Here is a 25,101-nt window from a genome sequence, read left to right on the forward strand (position 1 = left end):
AACTTTTGTTGTCTCGCCTGGGGCAGAGCAAAAGGTGTCATCAGCTAATTGTGTGTGTGTGTGTGTGTGTGTGTGTCTTTCCTGAACAAAGTGATTTTAAGAGGGTAATTGATTTTATTCTTTGTGGACTTCTTGTTCTTCTTTGCCTCATGCAAGTCATTTGGACATATTATCTTGTATTGATAATAAGTGTATTTATTAGACAGGCAAGACTTTTTCAAATTAAATGAAAAAATATATTTTTGTTCTCCATAGCAACATAGATGATCATATTTTTTGTGAGGACCAACTAATTTTAGTCCATCTCTGTTTTGACTTTTTAAAAGTGATTTGATATCTTTATGTAAGATTCTTGCTGAACTTATTTCCTTTCCTTACCCTTTTAGAATTGGCCTGCAAGGGGATGTGACTGATCCAAGGACAAATAGCTTCTTATATATTCTAGACATTCTCCCAAGGTAAAAACTTAAATTCCTGTACAAGTTTACCTTAAATGTAAAACTTTACGTCTGGAAGAACGTGATGTTTGTCATTTTATAGAGATTAGCATCTTCTACAGATTCTGTGCGTGTCATTTATCTTCTGTCGTAACCGATAGAGTAACTGCAAATGTTTGTCGGTTCCACAGTTGCCGCTAAAAGTGAGTGACAGGGCGTTACAGCCTAATAGCTGAATTCTGTTGCCTCTGCTCACAGTATTTGTGCAAATGATGCTAATGTTAGTGAATGCTGTTGCCCATGGCCTGGAAACTTGTGCTGCTAACCCTAGAAGCCTCCATTCTATGGAAATGTCAGCCTTTGAGCTGTGCAAACCCATGTTTTCATTAAACTTCAATGGAAATTAACATTTCAAATGTTAACTTTATCAGGTGTGCCTTGTTTATGGGGGAAAGGAATAAAATATGAGTTGTCTCTATCCCTTATAAAATTCTTTTATAAAAAGAGTTTGGACAAATATTTACCTCATATTTCCCACAAGTAAGGATTTTCTTTACTTCTTACTTCTTAGTAATGAGATGTTTAGAATTCCGTTTGTTTTTGTTTTTGTTTTGTTTTTAGGTTACAAAAATTACCGAAGTATATTCTTTTAGAAAATGTTAAAGGTTTTGAAGTATCTTCTACAAGGTAAAAAAATGTATTTGTCCTGTGTTCATCTTAGACTTGGTATATTTTATAATAGGAGCTGTTATGAAATGAAGATCTTAAAAATAAATGTGTATATTCCGACATTTTATGTATGTTATGAAGTTTACTCATTAATATTGATTTTGAATAGTTAGTAATGTGAAGTATCACAAAGTTAGGTTCAACTGATTCTTTCCCATTTTTATATGTTTGAATTTTTCCAGAATGATTACTCATTTTAATGAGAATGGTATTTCTCAATTTTAGCTGCTTACATTGGTGCCTATTTCTTTAGAAGTAGGAATGTCTTCAGTAAGAATTTGTCCTGTTGACAGGCGTTTTCTGTTCTACAGTTGGGTTGAAGAAGCAAGCCCTGTGTCAGGCCCCTTTCAGACAGTAGACCAGCTGGAGAGAATGCATCCAAGTCCTTGACTGACCTGCTGTCTATGACAGTGTTCCCTCATCTGATTGGCTACAGATATAGTTCCATTCCTATAGTAAGCTTATCATGAGTGGATTGGCGATTCTAACTCACCAGTTTTATAAATTATCTGGTAGCTTTATTTATTTATAATAGGGATTATCTCTTCTTTGAGAAATGTAATTTCTCAAGTACTGGACTTAAAAAAGACCTAGGATTATTCTTTTTCTAAACAACTTAAGTGGAGGTACAGTTTTCATGTAAAATGAAGTTTTTATGTATAATATTTTATATAAGAACCCTATTTTGAACTATAGAGTGAAAGCTTTTTTCTTTCCCTTTGCCTTTTCAGAGACCTGTTAATACAAACAATAGGAAATTGTGGCTTTCAGTACCAAGAATTTCTGTTGTCTCCAACCTCTGTAAGTACTGCAATTGTAAATTCTTATATAAATTTTCCCAAAGGGAATTTGATTCAGTAAAAAGAATGGCTCTATTTTGGATAATATTATAGGTAAATCTTGCAGTTCTGACATGGTTATTACTTCCTCTATCTGAATTTTATAGCTATATGAATTTTATGTTTTTATGATTACTATACTATTCATAATGAATGTAAGAATGTCTATTTGACTTTTTACCTGGGAAATATAAAATGAAAGTGACTCATAGACATATGATTCATCTGATTCCATCTTTATTTCATTCAAATAAAGGTACAGAGTGACAGTTTAAAAGGTTTAATAATTTGCTACAGAGACATCGTCCACAAATCGATAATAGAATTTTGTCTGGCAGAAACTAATGTATAACTGTATGTGTTTTTCTACTAGGTGCTAAAAGTTGATACAGATCTCTTTAATATCCTATAGCAACTAACTGCCCTATTTTACTTGCAGCTTGGCATTCCAAATTCAAGGCTACGGTATTTCCTTATTGCAAAGCTTCAGTCAGTGCCGTTCCCTTTTCAAGCCCCTGGTCAGGTATTATTATTATTATTGTTGTTATCACCATAATCATTATTATTTATCTGTTGTAAATATATCTCAGTCTGCTAATTTATTTTCAGGAACTACTTTGCGGAGGTTTTTTTGTTTGTTTGTTTTTCTAATGTCTTTATTGGAGTATATTCGCAGAGGTTTGTGTGTGTCCTCTCGTGCCTGTAATATAGACTATGCCTGAGGTCTGTCTTGTAGGCCTTTTCACCCTCCTGATGCCACTTTAATTGCTTGAAACAAAACCAGAAACTTTTCTTTCATCATTAGAAAAAAAATAAGTTAAAAGTAAAAAAGTTACCATTAGTGTTGTTATCCTTCTTTTCCCCCTATAATTTCTCTTCTGACCATTGACTCTTTTTAATCTATTATTTTTCTCCCTCAATAGAAGCCATTGACTACTTTTGATAAAATAGTATACTATCTTAAAAATGGCTTGAGTATTTTCACACATCAGTTGCATTTTATTTGAAATCTATGCTATTTAGCCTTAATTAATTAAAATATGGTAATGATTAGCACAAGCTAGAATAAAATGCTCAATTGCTATATATAGGATCTCTCATTATGCTAGCAATTTTATATGCTTCTGCTGAAAATTGGTGTGGATAACAGAGTTTCAGTGGTCCAGGGAAGCTCTCTATAACCCTCACAGGTAAGAACTCACAAGTCATGTCCTACTAACAGGGCTTCAGTAGTATCATTTGAATCCCCCATAATACAATATCAGTATTATACAATATTATGTTATATAATAAAATAGCAACATATCTCCCTTTAATAGTGGGCAGTTCCAAAAACGGTATATGAAGTATGTGAACAAAGACTTCATCATTAAAAATTCCTGGAACTGTTTTTTCTTTCCCCAAATAGGACTTTATAAATGGTTACCTGTTTTGCAGGAACAAGTTTTTCCTGTGGGACTCAGGGATAGAAATAACCTTTCAGGGTGAAGAGTGCTTTTCATTTTTAATTACTAATTTTCCTTTAGATCATGGGTATGTTCTAGTTTTTTTTTTATGGCAAACTTTGATCAAAAACACATTTTCTGAAATGTTCCTGTTGCTTTTTCAACTTCTTTTCCAAATATAATGCTGTCTCTGTATTCAGTGTACTTCCTATTACTTTGTTGAATGGTTTTATTAATTCAGAAAGCAGTAATTTCATGAAATAAATCATCTATAGCCTGCCTATCACTATATGATGAAAAACCTGTAGTAACTTGTATAAATACTAGTAAACCTCAATTTCTATCTTTTTAATGACAACTCAGTAAAAGCTAAAGAATTTTTTTACATAATGTTGAATGGATGTTACTAATATGTCTTTTATTTTTAAGAAAGCTTTTGAGAGTTTGTGTATTTTTACTTAATGCCAGGTACTGATGGAGTTCCCCCAAACTGAATCTGAACATCCACAAAAACATGCGATAGATGCAGAAAAGAAAATTGAAAAAAAGAAAATGGAAGAAAAGAAAATTGAGCCAAATATTTGCTTTGATAGCAGTACACAATGTTCTGGAAAAGAGGCCATTCTTTTTAAGCTTGAAACTGCAGGAGAAATTGACAGGAAACGTCAACAGGACAGTGATCTCTCTGTGCGAATGCTAAGAGATTTTCTTGAAGATGACATTGACATGAATTCATACTTTTTACCACCAAAGTCATTGCTGCGATATGCTCTTTTGTTAGACATTGTTAAGCCCACATCCAGAAGGTCCACATGCTTTACGAAAGGGTAGGTTTTAAAGAGTCTCTGTTCATGACATATCCAAAATAACCAGGTTTTCATAACTATTGTTTCTCTTAGTTCTTCTCAAAACAAGGAGCATTTTATAAAATGTTTCTGCTAGAATGATTTTTTTCACCCTTAATTGCCTGCTTTCGTGTTCCAGTAGAATGCACAAGTGAAGACTCCTTCTGGCAGAACATGATGTGCACAACCCACAAAAGTGCTCATAGAAGACAATGCCATTGTTTGGTGACCTTCATAGGAGCTTAATTACCCACGGTGGAGACATGGTTTCTATAGATGGTGAATTGCTAATTTTTTAGCACCTTTCTTTTTATGGTACCTCAAAAATTTGTGTCCACTTTCATGATCAATGTACAAGAAGAAATTAAATTTTAATATCAAGAAATAACATTAAATATCCTGGAGCACATTATAGCATATTTAAATTTTATTTAGTTTTTTGAATTAGTAGTATATTCTTATGGTTCAAAATTCAAAAGGAACTAAGATTGTAAGACTCCCTTCCAATTCTGCCTCTTGTTCATCCAGTTTCCCTCTCTATGTGCAACCGAGGATTTCAGTTTACTCTCTAGTCTTCCAGAGCTATTGCATGTGAGGTGTGTTTAAATATACATGTATATTTTTACCCCCTCCTTTAAGTAAATGGTAGCATACTATATTCATTATTATGTGCCCTTTTTTTCATTGCGCAGTATAATTTAGATATTATTACCTATGGGTGCTTAGAGAACTTTTGTATGTTCATAGTATAGGTATATCATAATTTCTTTTACTGGTTACCTGTTGATGGACATTTAGGGGACATCCTTTGGATTATTTCTCAAGAGTTAATGTGTTTTTCAACTTTTTTTTTTTAAACCTAGGAAGAAGGGGGGAAATTAGACCCTTCAAGAAAAATTTGTAAAAGATCTGTCCCTACCCCTGTTTGTTAATTTCACTGAAGCTCTTTTGATAGGTAGTTGTATGATTTAAAAATTCAAGCCTTCGGGCTTCCCTGGTGGTGCAGTAGTTGAGAATCTGCCTGCTAACGCAGGGGACACAGGTTTGAGCCCTGGTCTGGGAGGATCCCACATGCCGCAGAGCAACTAGGCCCGTGAGCCACAACTACTGAGCCTGCGCGTCTGGAGCCTGTGCTCCGCAGCAAGGGAGGCCGCGATAATGAGAGGCCTGCACACTGCAATGAAGAGTGGCCCCCGCTTGCCACAGCTAGAGAAAGCCCTCGCACAGAAACGAAGACCCAACACAGCAAAAATAAATTAATTAATTAATAAACTCCTACCCCCAACATCTTCTTTAAAAAAGAAAAAAAAAAATTCAAGGCTTCTCTCTTTACCTACTAGCTAGTTGTCTTGCACAAGGCACTATGTCCCTGATATAATCGTACCAGGCTCACCCTGACTTTATCATACTCTGCCTTTGTACTTTCAGGGAAATGGGTTTATTGCTTTCCATTACCTTAAAAGACTTCACTCAGCTGTTGTATATTTCCAAGTCTGCTAGGTTCTGTTTAGGACTCTCATAAAACAGGAGTTATCAATTTTGTAATAAAAAACAACTTTGAAATTCTTTTACGATCATAAAAATGTTATAAAAGAAGCCTTATTGTAGAAGTCTATTTTAGTGTAGATAATATAAACACACACACACACGTGATATATAAGAAAACAGCTTTTCTTTGATGGTGACTTTCTCTAATTTTTTTTTTTTTTTTTTTTTTTTGGTGGTATGCGGCCCTCTCACTGTTGTGGCCTCTCCCGTTGCGGAGCACAGGCTCCGGACGCGCAGGCTCAGCGGCCATGGCTCACGGGGCCCAGCCGCTCCGCGGCATGTGTGATCTTCCCAGACCGGGGCACGAACCCGTGTCCCCTGCATCGGCAGGCGGACTCTCAACCACTGCGCCACCAGGGAAGCCCTCTAATTTCTATTTTAAATTCATCTATTAGGAAAAATGATAAAATGTCAAACAGCCAGCTTGGCAATGATCTTAGGGAAAGAAATATTACTAATACCTTGCATTTCTATAGTGTTTGGTATTTTAAATACATTTTTAACAATAGTCTGATTGTTTTATGATAAAGAGTAAAAACATACAGTGTTACAGTAAGAGGCAGATGCATGTTTGGTGGGCCTGAGTTTGTCATTAGACTGGAGAGTACGGTTTTGGGTTCATGAGAAGAAATGATGGTTCAGGCATTATAAGAAAAGAGCAGCAATTTATTTTCACCTACATAACACTTGGTCTAATGTGGCAGGGATGTCAGTACTGAATAGCATTTAGATATAAAGTCATAACAAATGCATACTTTCTGTGCATTTAAATGTGATGAACATTTAAAAAATGACAATAACGTATATGCAGACTAGTATTTACACAACAAAAACTATGCGAAGTTTAGTGTCTGAGAAGTTTCAACAGACTGATCTTTTGTCTTTCACCTGGTAAGCTTTTTAATTACAAAGCATGTTTATGTGATATTAGTTAGAATATTTCAGAAGAATGTGTTAACAACTATGTAAGATTGATTCATTCAAGAAATATTTAAGAAATTTAGCATTAGCAAATATATTAGATGCTACAAAATATTTGTGTTAATTTTTTAGTTATGGACGCTATATAGAAGGGACAGGATCTGTGTTGCAGACTGCGGAGGATGTGCAGGTACTATGCATGCTGCAGAACTAAAATATTTGAAAATTATTTTAAATATTGTCTTTAATACTTAAAATTTGAGAATGTTAAAATAAGTTTACATGTTCAACTGGAATGAATATGTGTATATAATAATTATTTACTATAGAATAAATCTTCTTCTTGTTGCTAGATATGAGTATATGTACAAAAAGTGTTTTATGTTTTTACTTTCTTTTTTTTTCTTACCTTTTGTTTTTCTTTCTATTCCATAAAGAGTAATTTGAAATGCAGAGTACAGTACTTAATGTTCTCTAAAATTATGCACAAATGTCTTAGTATTGGAGCCTTCCTTTGGAGCACATACTATAAAAATGCCTGTTAGGGAAAAAAATCTATATTTTAGGAAGGCTTTTTATTAATACTTCCATTGCTCATTCTTTATGGTATCATGGTTGAATACAAGCTTGATATATTGCAAGTTTTATATACTTCTGAATAATGTTGAAGTGAAATCACATTATCTTCTTTTATGCTGATTTAAACTCTTACTGTTAATAAAATTTACCCTTGCTAAAAACCCTATCAGAGACAAACAAATGTCTGGATTTGAGAAGTCATATTTATTAAATATATTTTATCATTTTAAGAAAATATCTTAATTTGATAAAATTGGTCATAAACAGTAAACATTTTAATGGCTGCTTATTTGCTTTGTAAAATCGACTTATTGGTTGACCAAGTTTCTTTTTTATATCTTTCGTTACATTTCTTTTATGTTATATTGTCATTTATTATTTCTATTCTTATGAGTTAATTTTTGAGGGACCAAAAATGACAGATACACTGAGAGTATCCTGATCTATTCAACATTAAGGTTTTGTTTGTTTTCTGAGTTTATCTGGCCCGTGATGAGCCAGTTACACAGTTCATTGCACAGAGACGTTTTTACCCTGTGCTGCCATGTGTTACAGAAGACTATGCGTCCATCATTTTTAAACTGTCTCACAATAGATGATTTTATCTTAACAAGTCTAATTGCACTCTACTTTATTAGTTATTTTGGATGTTTTCCCACAGATTGAGAATATCTACAAATCCCTTACCAATTTGTCACAAGAAGAAAAGATAACAAGATTGTTAATGCTTCAACTTCGATTTTTCACTCCTAAAGAAATAGCAAATCTCCTTGGATTTCCTCCAGAGTTCGGTATGTGGGATACATGCAGACCCCAGCTTTCACTGATTAAAGGTCTCAAAATTCATTAGGGACTCGTGCATAGTTTATGAATAAACCCTTGCCCAGACGGATGTGAGAGCGCTTCCTTTCCTGATTGTGCCATCTTTGACATTTTCCTTCCCTCCTGTGTCTGCTTTCTTCATAACCTGCCCTAGTCCATTCCCTTCAGACTCAGTTCCCCTTCTCCTTTTACTCCAGTAATGGTTCCAGGTGCTTTGCAGGAACAGAAGGGCCAAATCAGCAATTCCTCACTTCTCCCTACAGATGGTTGTTAATAGCATCTCTTTCTCGAATTTATTTTTTTGCTTCTAGGAGTACTATTTGAATAACCTTACACTAGATCTTATGAAAGAATGCCTAGAATTGTCTTTTTTTTAATGAGGAAATTAACAGGCAATTGAGGAATTTATTTTTGTGTGGTGGGGAGGTATGTATTTGTATTTCTACTCTTGGAGATAACACTCTTATCAATTATATAATTGATTCCTTTCCTACAAGGTTTAAGTGGAGAAGAGAAAAAGTGGAGAGGTGGTCTAGAAAGGAACTTTCCTAATGGAAAGTAAGGGTGACTCAGGAGCCACAGATGCCAGAGTTGACACGAAATTAAGGAATCTGAAGATGGACTCTCAAGAAGAAAAATGAAGATACAGTTGCCAAGGGAGAAAGACAAGTAGTGAGGAAAGCCAGGGATTGTTGCTATTAAGAGACTGGACACAGCGCCTTTGCTTCTTAGAGCACCCCGCCCCTCCCTGATCCCACTTCCTTGGCGCTGGTGCTCTTGCTCTGTGGATGCCATCGGTGTCCTGGGCTGCGGTGGGTGTGTTCCTAGTACCTGGCTCATGGGAAGGGAGAGAGACAGACCTCCCTCACATGCTTCCAGGGCTGCACAAGGAGGAAATGTGCTTTTGATAACTGATTGGGAGCTTGAATGCAGAAAAGCCAAACTTCGCTAAATCTCATGTTGTTGTAATATTAATACAGTCCAATTCTTGAAGAACATCATGGGTTAAATAGACCATGTTTTAAAATCTAAATAATGGATTTACAGTTGAGGTTTGGAAAGCATCTTTTTGTACATTTGGGAACAAACTGCCAACAGAATTTGACTACCCTCTTGGTAATTGATTCTCCAAGCGTAGTCACAGCAACCAGGTTTATTTTGTACTCTTTGCCTTTTTCTTGGTGATCTCATTCAGTTTGAAACATGCCAGGGAGTGTTTTTTAAGAAAACATAGACTTTCCGTGGCTTAGTTTATGTCACAAAGTGAGTGAGAACATCAATATAACAAAGAACTGAGAATTGGACTCAGGAATTTAATTCCCAGTCTACTGTCCTGGTTACTTTTTTTTTTTTTTTCATGTTTTAGGATGAGCAATCAAAGGTATTTTCTGTACTACTACAGAGAGAAAAGAGATTTACCATCTAATAGCAACTAATTTCTAAGTTTTATTTGAGTGCTTATTTTTTCAAGCAGTAGCAATCACTTTGGTAATAAAGAAATTTAGCACAGACCCCAGAGTCAGACTGACCGAGTGTGAATCCTAACCCTACTGAAGCCACTCTCTGCCGTAGTTTATGCATCTGTAAAATGGGGATAATTATATCACCGACTTCATAGGGCTGTTGTAACAGTGAAGTGAGTTAACGTATGTCACATGCTTACAACCTATCTGACATGTAATATAAAATTCATGCTTTTATATTTTAAATGATAGATGTTATAGCCTTTACTTCATAAATATTTTTTCTCAGTATTTAAACATATCTAAGGGGTAAAATAGGATTTTTCGAAGTTCTCTGAAAATATATGTATAATACACGCGAGAAAGCCTTTTTAATTGCTTTACCTTATTTTAAAATATGTGATATATGTGTATAGTCAGTGCCCTGTTGTCACCACTGAGCAGCACTGTGACGGAACTGTCCTTCACGTGTGCCTCTGACATCACTGACCCTGGGTCCAAAATGCGCATTCTTTGAGTTGCTTGTCCACCGGCCATGATGGATTTGCATTGATCCTCCCGCACATTTTGCCCTGGTTCTCTTTGTGGCCAGTGGCATGCATTCATGGGACAGCAGGCTTTGGAAGAGACAGAAACTAACCGACACTTGCTGAATAAAAGCTGCTCTCTTGACCTTGTTAATTCTAGGTTTCTTTGCTTTTGAGAATTATTATTTTTAATGTACCTAAGTTTTTAAAAAGTCACCTTTTATCTTTACAAAATTATGTAATTCTTTCCACAAGTGAGTTTAGATTTTAATATCTATGTATAAAATACACACCTATGTATATATGCACATATGCATATATATATGTGTATATATATATATATATATATATATATAATTTTTACAAATTTGACTTGTTTGTTTTCAGACATTTCTTCCCCTCTCATATAATCTTGATATCTCAAGACATCATCCTAGGGGTAGTCTAAAAGTTTGTTTGTAGGTATTTCTGCCTCTGGCTACTTTGAAGTAAATAATTTGAGATGACTAATGTGCTTGCCTAAGACATATTATCTTTATAATAGCAATTTTATGATCATGCTCAATTGCAAATATCATTTTATTATGGTAATCACTGTTATTTTATTGCAGTAAGTATAATGTCTAGTGTTGATGAAGCAACTTTATCAGGTTTTGAAATGTTGCTATTTTTAATGCTCTTTATTTCCTTTATTACCTGATTTGCTTTTCCTTTATTTAATTGCTATGCCAAAGGTTTCTGAATGTGAAATTCTGGAATTGTAATTAAGATTCTGGCATCCACTCTTATGCATGTACAGTCTTTTACGGTGGTATGTGCGTGCGAGGTTTTGTTCCAGCAAATGTAGTATCTGTGGGCCATTTTGTTTTGCAAAAGAATGTAGCAAATTGAACTTCAGTATGAGAATGTCAATTTGTGGAAGCAGAATGTAAAAAAGCAACTCTGAGGGACTTGTATCCAGAATATATAAAGAACTCTTATGACTCAACAATAAAAAGAAAAATAATCCAATTTAAAAGTGGGCAAAGGATTTCAATAGACATTTCTCCAAAGAAAATAGATAAATAACCAATAAGCACATGAAAAGATGTTAAACGTTATTAGATATTAGGGAAAGGTAAATCAAAACCACAGTAAGATACCACTTCACAAAAAGACAGACAATAACAGTGTTAACAAATTGTGGAGAAATCAGGCCCCTTGTACACTGTTGGTGGGAAGATAAAATGGTGCAGCTGCCTTAGAAAGCATTCTGGCAGTTCCTCAAATGTTAGACACAGAGTTACTGTATGACCCCACAATTTCACCCCTAGCTGTATATCCAGGAGAACTGAAAAAAGCTTAACACATACATACATACGTACATGTTCATTACATCAGTGTTTATAATAATCAAGAAGTAGGGAAAAACCCCAGATGTCTATTAATGAATGAATGAATAAATAAAATGTGGTATATCCATAAGATAGAATATTATTCAGACAGAGAGAGAAATGAACTACTGGTGCATGTTATAACATGAATGAGCCTTTTTTTCCCTCGGATCAGATAATTTTTACTGATGTGCTTGATGTTTGAGTTACACTATATTTTATAGTCATATTACACAACATACATAATATTGCTAATACATAATGTTATTATAAGGACCAAGATATTAAACATAGAATACTTTGCTTTTAAAAAATATTCCAGAATCAACATGAATGAACCTTGAAAGCACTACACGAAAGCAGCCGGAGACAAAAGACAACATATTGTGTGGTTCCATTTGTATGAAGTGTTCAGAATAGGCAATCTCTAGAACAGAAAGTAGATCAGTAGTTGAGGGGCAGGGAGGGGACATGGAGAGTGACTGCTAATGGGTGCCAGCATTCTTTTTAAAAAAAATTTGTATTGAAGTGTATAATTAACATATAACATCGTATTAGTTTCAGATGTACAGCATTACAACATAATGATTCAACATTTGTATACATTGCAAAATGATCACCCACCACAATAAATCTAGTTAATATCCATTACCATACATCGTTACAAAATTTTTTTTTCTTATGATGAGGACTTTTAAGATCGCTCCTAGCAATTTTCAGATATGCAATACAGTATTACTAACTATAGTCACCATGCTCTACATTATATATCCCCAGGACTTATTTATTTTTATAACTGGCAGTTTGTACCTTTTGACCCATTTCACCCATTTTTCCCCCACCCATGCAACCACCAATCTGTTTTCTGTATCTGTGACCTTGGTTTTTTAAATTTATTTGTTTGCTTGCTTTGGTTTTTAGATTCCACATATAAGTGAGATCATACAGTATTTGTCTCTCTGACTTCGCTTGGTATAATGCCCTCAAGGTCCATTTCATTCTTTTTTATGGCTGGGTAATATTCCATGGTGTGTGTATGTGTGTGTGTATTTTCTTTTTTCATTTACCCATCAATGGACACTTAGGTTGTTTCCATATCTTGTCTGTTGTAAATAATGCTGCAATGAACATGGGGGTGGACGTATCTTTTCTAATTAGTATTTTTGTTTTCATTGGATAAATACCCAGCGTGGAATTGGTGGATTATATGATTGTTCTATTTTTAATTTTTTGAGGAACTTCCATACTGTTTTCCATAGTGGCTGCACCAATTTAAATTCTCACCATCAGTGCATAAGAGTTCCCTTTTCTCCATGTTCCTTCCAGCTCTTGTTAGTTCTTGTCTTTTGGATAATAGCCATTATAACAGATGTGAAGTAATATCTCATTGTGGTTTTGATTTGCATTTCCCTGATGATTAGTGATGTTGAGCATCTTTTCATGTGCCTATTGGCCATCTGTATGTCTTCTTTGGAAAAATTTTTATTCAAGTCCTCTGCCCATTTTTTAATCTGATTACTTATTGTTTTGCTGTTGAATTTTATGACTTCATTATATAATTTGGGTACTAAACCCTTATCAGATATATGATTTGCAAATATTTTCTCCTGTTCAGTAGATTGCCTTTTCATTTTGCTCATTATTTCCTTTGCTGTGAAGTTTTTTAGTTTGATGTAGTCTCAGTTGTTTATTTTTGCTTTTGTTGCCTTTACTTTTACAGTCAGAGCCAAAAAACCATGGACAAGACTGATGTCAAGGAATTTACCACTTATGTTTTCTTCTAGGAGTTTTATGGTTTCAGGTCTTACATTCAGGTGTTTAATTCATTTGGAGTTAATTTTTGTGTATGGTGTAAAATAGTGGTACAGTTTCATTCTTTTGCATGTATCTGTCCAATTTTCCCAACACCATTTATTTAAGAGACTTTCCTTTCCCCATTGTATATTCTCAGCTCCCTGTCATAAATTAATTAACCACATATGTGTGGGTTTATTTCTGGGCTGTCTATTCTGTTCCTTTGGTTTCTGTGTCTTTTTATGCTGATGTCATACTGTTTTGATTACTTTAGCTTTGTAATATAGTCTGAAGTCAGGGAGCATCATGATGCCTGCAGCTTGGTTCTTCTCCCTCAAGGTTGCTTTGGCTACTTGGGATCTTTTGTGATTCCACAGGAATTTTAAACCTTTTTTTTTTTTTTTTTTCCTTTCTTTTTGCGGTATGCGGGCCTCTCACTGTTGTGGCCTCTCCCGTTGCGGAGCACAGGCTCCGGATGCGCAGGCCCAGCGGCCATGGCTCACGGGCCCAGCCGCTCCGCGGCATATGGGATCCTCCCAGACTGGGGCACGAACCCGTATCCCCTGCATCGGCAGGCGGACTCTCAACCACTGCGCCACCAGGGAGGCCCTCCACAGGAATTTTAGGATGTGGTTTCTATTTCTGTGAAAAATGCCATTGGAATTTTGATAGGGATTGCATTAAATCTGTAGGTTGCTTTGGATAATATAGACATTTTAACAATATTAATTCTTCCAGTTCATGAGCATGGAGTACCTTTATTTGTGTCTTCAATTTTTTTCATCACCGGTTAAGTTTATTCCTCGGTATTTTATTCTTTTTGATGCAACTGTAAATGGGATTGTTGTCTTATTTTCTCTTTCTGATAGTTTGTTGTTAATGTACAGAAATCAGCAGACTTCTATATATTGATTTTGTATACTGCAACTTAATTCATTTATTCTAACCATGTTTTGATGAAGTCTTTAGGGTTTTCTATGTATAATGTCATGTAATTTGCAGATGGTGATAGTTCTACTTCTTCCTTTCCAATTTAGATTCCTTTTATTTCTTTTCTTGCCTAATTATTCTGGCTAGGACTTCTAATACCATGTTGAATAAAAGTGGCAAGAGTGGGTATCTTCGTCTCGTTCCTGATCTTAGAGGAAAATTTTTAGCTTTCATTATTGAGTATGATGTTAGCTGTGGGCCAGCTTTCTTTCTGAGGTGATGAAACTGTTCTGACATTAAATAGTGGGGATGTATGCAAAACTCTGCAACTATACTAAAAACCACTGAATTGTACCCTTTAAAAAGGTGCATTTTAGGGAATTCTCCAGTGGTCCAGCAGTTAGGACTCCTCGTTCTCACTGCCAAGGGCCCAGGTTCAGTCCCTGGCTGGGGAACTAAGATCCCACAAGCCATGCAGCATAGTCATAAATGAATGAATGAATGAATGGATAAATAAATAAATAAATAAATAGTCTCCCTTTAAAAGAAAAACTGCATTTTATAGTATGTGAATTCTGTCTCCTGAAGGCTGTTATTAAGTAACTGAAATAATGGTAGCCACTGCTTTTCCCAAAGTGTACTAGTGCTCAGATTTCTATTGGTTCTGTGGATATTATGTGTGTACGTGTGTGTACTGTACAAATATGATATGTGATATGATAATATCACATTGTATAAGCAATGAAATGTTATATAATATTTTTGGCTCCAAATTCTCATTCGTTAATTGAACTTCATGGAGACCTTAGGGACTTATTTATGTAAATAACCACGCTGCTTTTACTAAAGAATACATCCTTTTATCTCTGGAAGTTAATATTGCAAGTGATTGTATTATAAATTGTTACCTTTCTTTTCTAGGATTTCCTGAGAAGACAACAGTCAAACAGCGTTATCGTCTGCTTGGAAATAGTCTCAATGTGCATGTAGTAGCTCAACTAATCAAAATCCTATGTGAATAATTTTTAAGTAACTCTGAAAGATGGTGGCAGTATTCCATTATATCCAGATAATAATTCTGAAATTCTTTTTTGAATTAATTTTGACAAAATTCAACTAAATTATCTTATTCTCTCGTTAATAAGAATTTGGATTTATCAGGAAAATGCCATTTTGTTTCCTTAAGTTTATATTACTGTGTTTTATAAGGGGAAAATTATTGTTATGCTTTAGGAGAATATCTTTTTATATGAAATTGTTAAATATATATGTAAAATATTCCCTTTATAATATTATGGTATAGACAAATTTAGGAACATTAGAATTTTAATGTCTACATGAATATTTTGTAAAGTGTCATAACAGGTGTACTATATGAACTTGAGAAACTATATTGTGTATGTTAATTAAAGGAGTTGCTTTATGAATCTATCATTTTACATTTTTAAAATAATTCTTCCTATTTCTAAAATGATGATTCTAATTTTACCCTGTTTAAAATATTGAATGTTTTACTTTCAATATTTTAAACATTCCTTTATTTTATCTAAACAAATGTGTATAATATATTAGACCAAATTATCATCATTTACCTTATACAACAGTCTGAAGAAAATGTCAGAAATAGTAATCCTAATTCTTGATTACCTCTCCATCGGTATGCCATAGAAAATGTAGGTGCACATTATCTAATTATCTTGAATTCTTCTTCCTTCTGAAAGACAAAACTCACTGTCCCTTTTTCATTTGTACATACCTACCTGTAGTTTGCTATCTTCAGAGCTTGCGTTTGTCTTCCTTTTCAGCTTCTTTTTGTAAGTTGAATTTGCCATGATGTTCTAAGGAATGTAGCACAGCATTAAGATTTTAGGGAGGGAACTCTGCCCTCTGACCCCATTCCACATACCTATTCTGTGAATTAACTTTTATAACTTTAACTTTCTCTGACTCTCCCTCTCCATAGACTTCTTGGAATTAGGACTCTAATCAGACTAAATCTTGCATCATAAATCCTGTGGTTTTGATTTTGGTGATAAAATCAAGTGACAAAAAGAGAAATGAAAAGAAATAAGATGAGAAATTTTGTCACAAAATTTTAATTCATATTTTTATTCTTAAAAAACAATCATCCTGATATGAAAAAATTGGAACCCTATCCATTACTGATGGGAATGTAAAATAGTGCAGCCTCTATAGAAAATAGATGATAATCCCTTTAAAAAAAAAAACACAGTATTACCATATGATAAAGCAATTCCACTTCTAGGTATATACCCAAAAGAATTGAAAAGAGGGACTAAGATATTTGTATACCAATGTTCATTGCAGCATTATTGACGATATTCAGCTGTAAAAAGGAAGGAAATTCTGACACGTTACAACATGGATGAACCTTGAAGACATTATATTCAGTGAAATAAACCAGACACAAAAGGACAAAGTCTGTATAATTCCATTTATATGAGGTATGTACAAGAGTCAAATTCATAGAGATAGAAAGTAGACTAGTGGTTCCCAGGGCTCAGAAGACCAGGGAAATGGGAGTTCATGTTTAATGGGTGTGTAGAGTCTCTGGGGTAGGTGCAGAAGTTCAGGAGGTGGATAATGGTGATGGTTGCACAACAGTGTGAATATACTTAATGGCACTGAATTGCATGCTTGAAAATTGTTTAAATGGCAAATTTTATGTTATGTGCGTTTTATCACAATTTAAAAAAAAACAACAATCATTCCCCACCACCATTTTTTCAGAAGAACTCATAGATAAGTATGGGAATAGGGAAGCTGTAGACCAATGCATATATGTATCAACTATCACTGTCTACATTTTGTGTATGTGTTTAAAGATAAACCTTAGTACAAGTCTAGTAAATGATAGTATACAGCTATCTGAAATCACTTTGGCACACTTTCTCTGTTTTCCTCACTGATGAAAAGATTCTTACCAATAAGAAGGTTCAGAGTTTTACTGTGATTATGCTATAATTATAGTGTCCTGTGCCCCACTGCGCAATCATAAAACAAAATATGTTGAGTTACAGTGCACCAGGCAGTAACATGAAGGCTCTGTGGCGACATGTGCGTACAAACTAGGAGATAAAATATAGCTTTGTGAAAAATTTTAAATTATTGAAACACATCCACGGGCAGATTGTGATTCTTGCCCTTAATTAATTATATATAATAGCAAGCACAAAATTCACACATTAATGAAGATATATTTACCAGAGTATCTAGCATATATACACATCTTGGAAATTCTGACATTTGGACTTACTGTAATCTTATTCAACAGTTTGAAAAATATAGGCTCTCCTTTTAAAAAAACAATAATTAAATCTTTGCCATTTCTAACAGGAAACTGATTTTTTGTTCTCCCCTTTGCATCACTTGTGCTCTTTTATTTCTTTTTTTAATTAAAAAAATTATTTAATTTATTTATTTTTGGCTGCGCATGGGCTTTCTCTAGTTTCATTGAGCAGGGGCTACTCTTCGTTGTGGTGGGCGGGCTTCTCACTGTCGTGGCTTCTCTTGTTGCGGAGCATGGACTCTAGGCGTGCGGGCTTCGGTAGTTGTGGCTCGCGGGCTCTAGAGCGCAGGCTCAGTAGTTGTGGCGTACAGGCTTAGTTGCTCCACAGCATGTGGGATCCTCCTGGAGCAGGGCTCGAATCCATGCCCCCTGCATTGGCAGGCGGATTCTTAACCACTGCGCCACCAGGGAAGCCCCTACTTGTGCTCTCTTAAATGGTTTGCCAAATAATCATAAATTATTTATTACCCTGACTCATATTTTTAGTAAGTTTTCCATACCTAAATATAATGCATGAGATAAATCAATTTAAACAGAATGAATCATATTGGAAAATGATTTTGAAGAGTTATGTAGTCATAGGAGAAAGAGCCAGTGCTTGATCATCTTAATCCTTAGTGGCAGGCAGTAGAGCCAAATGGTGGGGGCAGTGAGTCACCCTGTTACTGAGGGATCAGCTGACCCTCTGCAAGTTCAGAGGCCCCTGAACATTGTGTTCTGGCTAGTAAATCAGACCTGCACAGTAGGCACCACCCTGTGCCTTGAAAAGTGAGAAAATACCACTGACTATCAGCCAACTCGCTCCCCCTCACAAGACAGAGCCTTTTAAGGAGACAAAGCCAGTCGTTGAGATTGTGAAAGTTGAGGGGCCACCTAGCACTTAAATTAGTTTTTTGAGGTACTGGGCAAGATTCTTTAACAAAAATCACAGTTTGTCTTTTGTTCTAACCTCAACCTAATTTGGGTCAGAAGTTATTAAATTATTGTAGGAGGCTTCTGAGGATAGATGAGTGAAGCTAAGCACAAATGAAACTGGTTTGATTCTAGCTCTAGCAGTACAGAATAAAGAAGCATCTGCCATATGAGGCAGTCTCAAGCATGTACTGAAGGATGCGTTCTGTGGGCCAGCTGCCGTGTCTGCACCCAAACTAAAGTGGCTCTGGTTGCTCGTTTTGTTTTGATAACTTTATAGTGTAAAATCAAAAGTTAGAGTCAACAACTTCCCAAATAAGCCAAGATAACACAATAAGAATCTATCTTTAAGCCCATATAGGTAAAGTAGTTAAAGGATGTTTTTCTGAGTTGGTTATGTTGTTGAAAAGGTTAACTTTTCATGATTTGGTTTTCAACTTGGCACTATGACTGTTTGAGGCCACCAGTTGTAAACTGACTTGCTAATAGCTTTGGGCTTTGAAGTTGAGTGAGTGTTGTAGGTTTCAGCAGTTTCTAATAGACTGTGATTGACCTGGTTATATAATTTTTCAAGACAGCTTGGAACTGTCCCTGTCCTGGAATTCTCTTCTTCTCAGGTTCTCCTGTCAAAATGTGCTGCATACAACTGTCATAGCTCCTTCTTAACACGCATCGTTGTCGACCCACCTCCAGTCCAACCTACGCTTTCTCCATTCATCATGCTCACCAGGATGTCTAGTTAGGCCTATAATATTTCGCTTGGCAAAGTTCCTTTGCATATTTTATTAAAGAGCAGTAAGACTCCCACATATGTTCTTCAACTTCAGATCATACTGGTCAGTCTTTCTTTACCATTTTTCCTCTCCTGTCATTCGTTCACTTTGCTGCTAAAATTTGAAACTTCGTTGTTGTTTTTCTTTAATCCATTTTCCTGACCTCTCTCCTTGATTTCTAAGAACATCTTACCCTGAAATACTCGTGCTCTTCAAAATCTTACACAACCACGACCCAAACTACATTACTATTTTTGTCTTGATCTTTGAGTTTATTCCTTTTAAATTTATTTGTTTAACAAATATGAGCATGTGTAAAGAACTTTTTTGGCTTCTTATCCCCCAAGTTCTCAAATAAATTTGTTATATATTTACCATAGGTTCTGAGTGTTATTTTCAATTACATCCAACACTTATAACTCTCCCTCAAGTATACCATACTTGATTCCTAAAGCTTCCAAAATCTTGTTTTTTCTACAAATCTGAATTTAGATAGAAATTGTCACAAAAACTAGAAGATAAGAAGTTACTTTTCTGATAGAGCTCTTCTTTATAGCCCGAGGATGTTCTCATTTATTTTCTTATACATACTATGGTTTCACTGTTTACTTCAAGTATTTGCTCTGTATTTTATTTTGTTTGTATGTTTATTCATATCAGGGCAGATTTAAATTATGTGTGTAAATATGGAACATGTTCATTTAGCCAAGCTGGCTCTGTAATCAGATGAGATCACCTAAAGAAGAGTCTAAAGAGAGAACAGAGAGTGGTTTGGAGCTGAACTTTATCTGTTCCTGAAGATGCAGTCCTCAGATCTCTCTACCCTTCACCATCCAAGCCATTTTTCTCAGAGATCTCACCATTTTCTGTAACTACTTTTTTGCCCACGACACCCAGAAAATGTAATTTTGACTCAAATAGTTGTTATTTTGCTTACTTAGCTACTTAGGAACTTAGCTAGTTCCTTACACAAGTACAGTTAAATTTTACACACAAAAAAAGATTGAAAATACCTAATGGAATGTGATACTCCTTGTATAGTAGATACAAGTTGAGTTTGCTATTTGAGAACTCATCCTATGGGTGAATAGACAATAAGCTTGATAGTTGCTATAATTTGAATTGGTTTAAAATGAAAAATATTCCATGGTTTAGAGAATGTAAACTTCCAGGAGGGCAGGGATTTAATTTTTTTTTTTTTTTTTTTTTACTGCTACTTTCCCAGTGACTGAAACAGTACCTGGTGCAAAGTAAGCACTCAATAAATATTTGTTAAATGAGTGAATATAGTCACCATACTGGATTGATATAGAAAATTCCAAAGGCTGTCATGCTGGAATTTAAAGTGTCTTTAAGTCACTTTAATTGGTGTTATTGCTACTTCCTCTATTAACAGAGGAATAGGCAAATTTACTCAAGTTTGGAATATATGATTTAAAAAATAATTCTAGGATAGAACTTGGGGTTTTGGCTTTTGGGGAAGCTGTGCAGATATAAATTTTTTAAAATCCTGTGTTCTGACTTGTCCAGACAAGAGGGAAGACTCATTTTTCCTGCTCCTTCCTGATAAGTACAATTATCAATTCTGGATAAGTATGATTATAAAATAATGCAAGAGACATCAGAAAGAAAACTCTGAAAGGTGTAAGGAAGAAAACAAACCAGCCAAGTACTCCCAAAACTGGAGGGGGGACATAGTTACAGGATGTCTTATCACCTCCCACCCAACAGAAGAAGGTAACCCAGGCTTGGTGTTTCCTGACCAAGCTAGCAACATAAGGGAGCCCAGGATGGAACAGGGGTCCTGCTGACAACACCAGGTGAGTCTGATACAACCCTCAAGGGCATTGTATAGGGATCCCCACTGGCAAGTGTCCAGGGAAAGCATTACTCCCCTGGCAGGTCCAGGCTCCTCTTACTTGTTGAGAGACACTGAGCAACCATGGAGCCCTGACAAGGGGCATCCCGCCACAGGAGTGTCTGACCTAGAAGTTTTCATCACCATGGGCAGGAGGCTGTCTTCCCCCAACCTAGAGGTACCAGGCGACTCGTCTTGGAGAAAAGTTCTTTCCCCTAAAGTAACACCATCAAGGACCACTTTGAGCTCCAGCAGCACCAGATAAACCAAGTTAACACTGCAAAGGCTCTGAAATTTAAACTGCCACTGGAATCATAGACCAAAGGTAGGCCAGGGCCTGCATGATAAACATAAACATAGTGACTGCTAAAATAAAAGATTAAAATAGAACCCAGAGTCTTCTAACATAATAGATGAAATATCCAGGATATAATCTAAAATCACCTGTCATACCAAGAACCAAGCAAATCACAACAAATAAGACAGCCAACTGATGACACCTCCAGGATGCACCAGGTGTTGGATTTATCTGACAAAGATTTTAAAGCAGCCATCATAAAAATGCCTTAACAAGTAGTTACAAATTCTTTTGAAACAAAAAATAGAAAGGCTCCCTAAGGAAATAGTTAACAAAGATTTTTTTTAACTGATAAAAACAACCACTATGGTGTGCATTTTTGTCCCAGTTTTTTTTTTAAAGAAATAAAGGCAATTATAAAACTGAAAAATACAATAGCCAAAATGGAAAACTCATTGGATGGGTTCTATAATAGAATGAAAATGACAGATGATAGAATCAGTGAACTTGAAAATAAGCAATAGAATTAGTAAATCTGAATAACAAAGAGAAGACTGGGGAAAAATGAGACTCAGTGACCTGTGAGACAGTGATAAAGAGCCAACATTCATATATTTGGAGTCCAAGAAGTAGAGGAGAAAAAAGAATAGAGCTGGATGAATGTGCAAAGAAATACTGGATGAAAACATCTCAAATCTAGCAAAGAATAAATATGCAGGTTCAGGAAGCTGAGTGTACCCCAAACAGGATAGGCTGAAAGAAATCCATGCAAAGACACTTTATAATTAAACATGTGAAAACTAAAAGAAAAAAAGCAGCCAGAGAGAAGGGACACATTACTATAGCAGAGCACAATTTGAATGACAGCAGATTTCTCATCAGAAACCATGGGGGCTAGAAAGAGGTGGCACAACATGTTTTAAGTGCTGACAGAAAGAAACTGTTAACTGAAAGTTCTGTGTCCAGACTGTCCCACAGGAAGGCAGGGGAAATAATGATATTCTCAAATGAAGCAAAACTAAACGTGTTTGTTGCTAGGAAACCTACCCATAAAGAATGGCTTTTGGACGTTCTTGAAACAGAAATGAAATGATAAAAAAAGACATCTTGGAGCATCAGGAAGGAAGAAAGAGTAATGGAAAGAGCAGAAGTATGGACACTTACAATAAACTGTGCTTCTCATGAATTTTATAAATCACATTTGATGATTGAAACAAAAATTATAATACCGTCTAATGCTCAAGACAATAATATTTAGAAGTGGAGAAATTCAAGGAACCTAAATGGAACTGAGATTTCATTTCACTTAAAGTGGTAAATTGCTGATAGCAGTCAACTGTGATAAGTCATGTACATACAGTATATTGTTATGCCCAGAGCAGCAACCACTGCAAAAACTGTGCAAAGAAATGCATTCAAAACCACTACAAATAAATCAAGATGGAATCCTAAGAAATATTTAAGTAACCCACAGGAAGGCAAGAAAAGAGAGAGAGGAATGTGAAGCAGAGGAAACAAACAAAAATGATTAAATGGCACACAAGCTCTACAAGATCGATAAATGTCTTAAATATAGTTGGTCAAAATACAGTGATTAAAATACAGAGATTGGTAGAGTGGATTAAAAAACATTTAATTATATACTTTGATAAGAAACCTGCTTCAAATTAAATGATTTAAGTAGGTTGAAAGTAAAAGATGGTAAAAACAAGACCCACCATGGGAATCTGCCTTAATAATATAATTAAAAGGACAGCAGTTTATAGGAATGAAGATATTAAACATAGTGAAACTGGAAGCAGATTAAATGTGTTACAGTAAGACAATGCTGAAATACAAGATTGTGAAACCAATCAGTAAAATATGCAATGAGCAGCTCCTTTGACAAACAGTTTGCCAGTTCCTCAAAACATTGTGTTACTATGTGACCCAACAAGTATGCTCCTAGGCATATTCCAAAGAGAACTGAAAACATATCCACACACAAACTTGTACATGAATGTTCATAGCAACATTATTCATAATAGCCAAAAAGGGAAATGACTGTTGTGTTCATCAGTTGATGAATGAATAAACAAAATGTGTATATCTGTACAATAGATTCAGTCATAAAAAAGGGTGCAGTACTGAAACATGCTACAACAGAGATGAACCTTGAAAACATTATGCTAAGTGAAAGAAGCCAGTCTTTGAATATTCCATTCAATGTAATATATTACTTTTATAATTAAAGGTATTCTTTCTATCAAAACCAATACTCTATTCCACCTCTACCATAGGTAATCTAGCTTTCAAGTCACTACTTCATTTGCATCCTGATGGCATATAATAACATCTCCTCCCCAGGACAAAGGCTGTATCTTACCCAGTTCTGTCTCCTCGGTGCCTCTCTCAGATGCTGACAATCAGGGGGTACCAAATAAATAATTGTCCAATTAATCTGACTTGAATATGAATATGCTGAGTATTGTAGCAGAATCATTATGTCTTTCATGACTTGGGGAATTGCTGGAATAATTATCTGTCAACCTAAACAAGAATAGCACATTAGATGTTATAAGAAAAGTATTTAATACCACAATTGTGTGTAACTCCTAGGGGATTGTTTATGCCTTCTCTAAACACAGTTTAGGAATTGTTGGCAAAGCCTGATTTAGTAGTACTTCTATAATAAATATAGCCCAAGCTGCTATTTTAAAAAAGAAAAATACAAAGGGACAAAGGCTTTGGTTTTTACAGATCTTAGAATAATGGCACTGAGTAAGAATGAGAAGTGGGATCATCTCAGCCTTCTTCCTGCCCTTGATGACAACACCTTATATGTTCCCACAGATCTGTGTGGCACTTCAATTAATGCATCCCCTGGGAATGATGGCCCTTTGTAAGGCATCATCCTTGTTAAAACACTCCTCCTGTCATCAATCACATCAGTGAAACAAAGCCTCCCATCACCAGATAAAGATGCCTCTGTGAACTGCTTCTGTTTGTATCTCTCCAATTAGAAGTTCACCACAAGAGGCAGTTCTGTAGCTGCCAAATATCCCTAAACTCTTTTTTCCCCTCATTTTACCATTCTCTTTATTTTTTTAATAGATCCTTATTGGAGTATAATTGCTTTACAATGGTGGGTTAGTTTCTGCTGTATACCAAAGTGAATCAGCTATATGTATACATATATCCCCATATCTCCTCCCTCTTGTGTCTCCCTCCCACCCTCCCTATCCCACCCTCCCTATCCCACCCCTCTAGGTGTTCACACAGCACTGACCTGATCTCCCTGTGCTATGCGGCTGCTTCCCACTTGCTATCTATTTTACGTTTGGTAGTGTCTATATGTCCATGCCACTCTCTCACTTTGTCCCAGCTTACCCTTCCCCCGCCCCGTATCCTCAAGTCCATTCTCTATGTCTCCGTCACTATTCCTGCCCTGCAACTAGCTTCATCAGTACCATTTTTTTTAGATTCCATATATATGTGTTAGCATACAGTATTTGTTTTTCTCTTTCTGACTTACTTCACTCTGTATGACAGTCTCTAGGTCCATCCACCTCACTGCAAATAACTCAGTTTTGTTTCTTTTTATGGCTGAGTAATATTCCATTTTATATATGTGCCACATCTTCTTTAGCCATTCGTCTGTTGGTGGCCACTTGGGTTGGTTCCGTGTCCTGGCTATTGTGAATAGAGCTGCAGTGCAC

The 25,101-nt window shown here is 35.5% G+C and overlaps 1 protein-coding gene across 4 annotated transcripts in view; it reads left to right on the forward strand.

Moving 5' to 3' along the window:
- Positions 1-19,626, forward strand: part of TRDMT1 (tRNA aspartic acid methyltransferase 1) — a 64,582-nt gene extending 44,956 nt beyond the window's left edge. For all 4 annotated transcript variants that reach the window (XM_081226973.1, XM_081226974.1, XM_081226975.1 and 1 more), the window contains 8 exons: positions 387-458; positions 1,059-1,124; positions 1,898-1,967; positions 2,445-2,528; positions 3,919-4,277; positions 6,897-6,954; positions 8,005-8,134; positions 15,174-19,626. In XM_081226973.1, coding sequence (XP_081083099.1) covers positions 387-458; positions 1,059-1,124; positions 1,898-1,967; positions 2,445-2,528; positions 3,919-4,277; positions 6,897-6,954; positions 8,005-8,134; positions 15,174-15,274 — 940 coding nt within the window. In that variant the 3' untranslated portion in view covers positions 15,275-19,626. The remainder of the gene's footprint in view (positions 1-386; positions 459-1,058; positions 1,125-1,897; positions 1,968-2,444; positions 2,529-3,918; positions 4,278-6,896; positions 6,955-8,004; positions 8,135-15,173) is intronic.
- The last annotated feature ends 5,475 nt before the right edge of the window (positions 19,627-25,101 follow it).

Source organism: Mesoplodon bidens (assembly GCF_964165515.1).
Source record: "Mesoplodon bidens genome assembly, chromosome: 3".
Taxonomy (NCBI): domain Eukaryota; kingdom Metazoa; phylum Chordata; class Mammalia; order Artiodactyla; family Ziphiidae; genus Mesoplodon; species Mesoplodon bidens.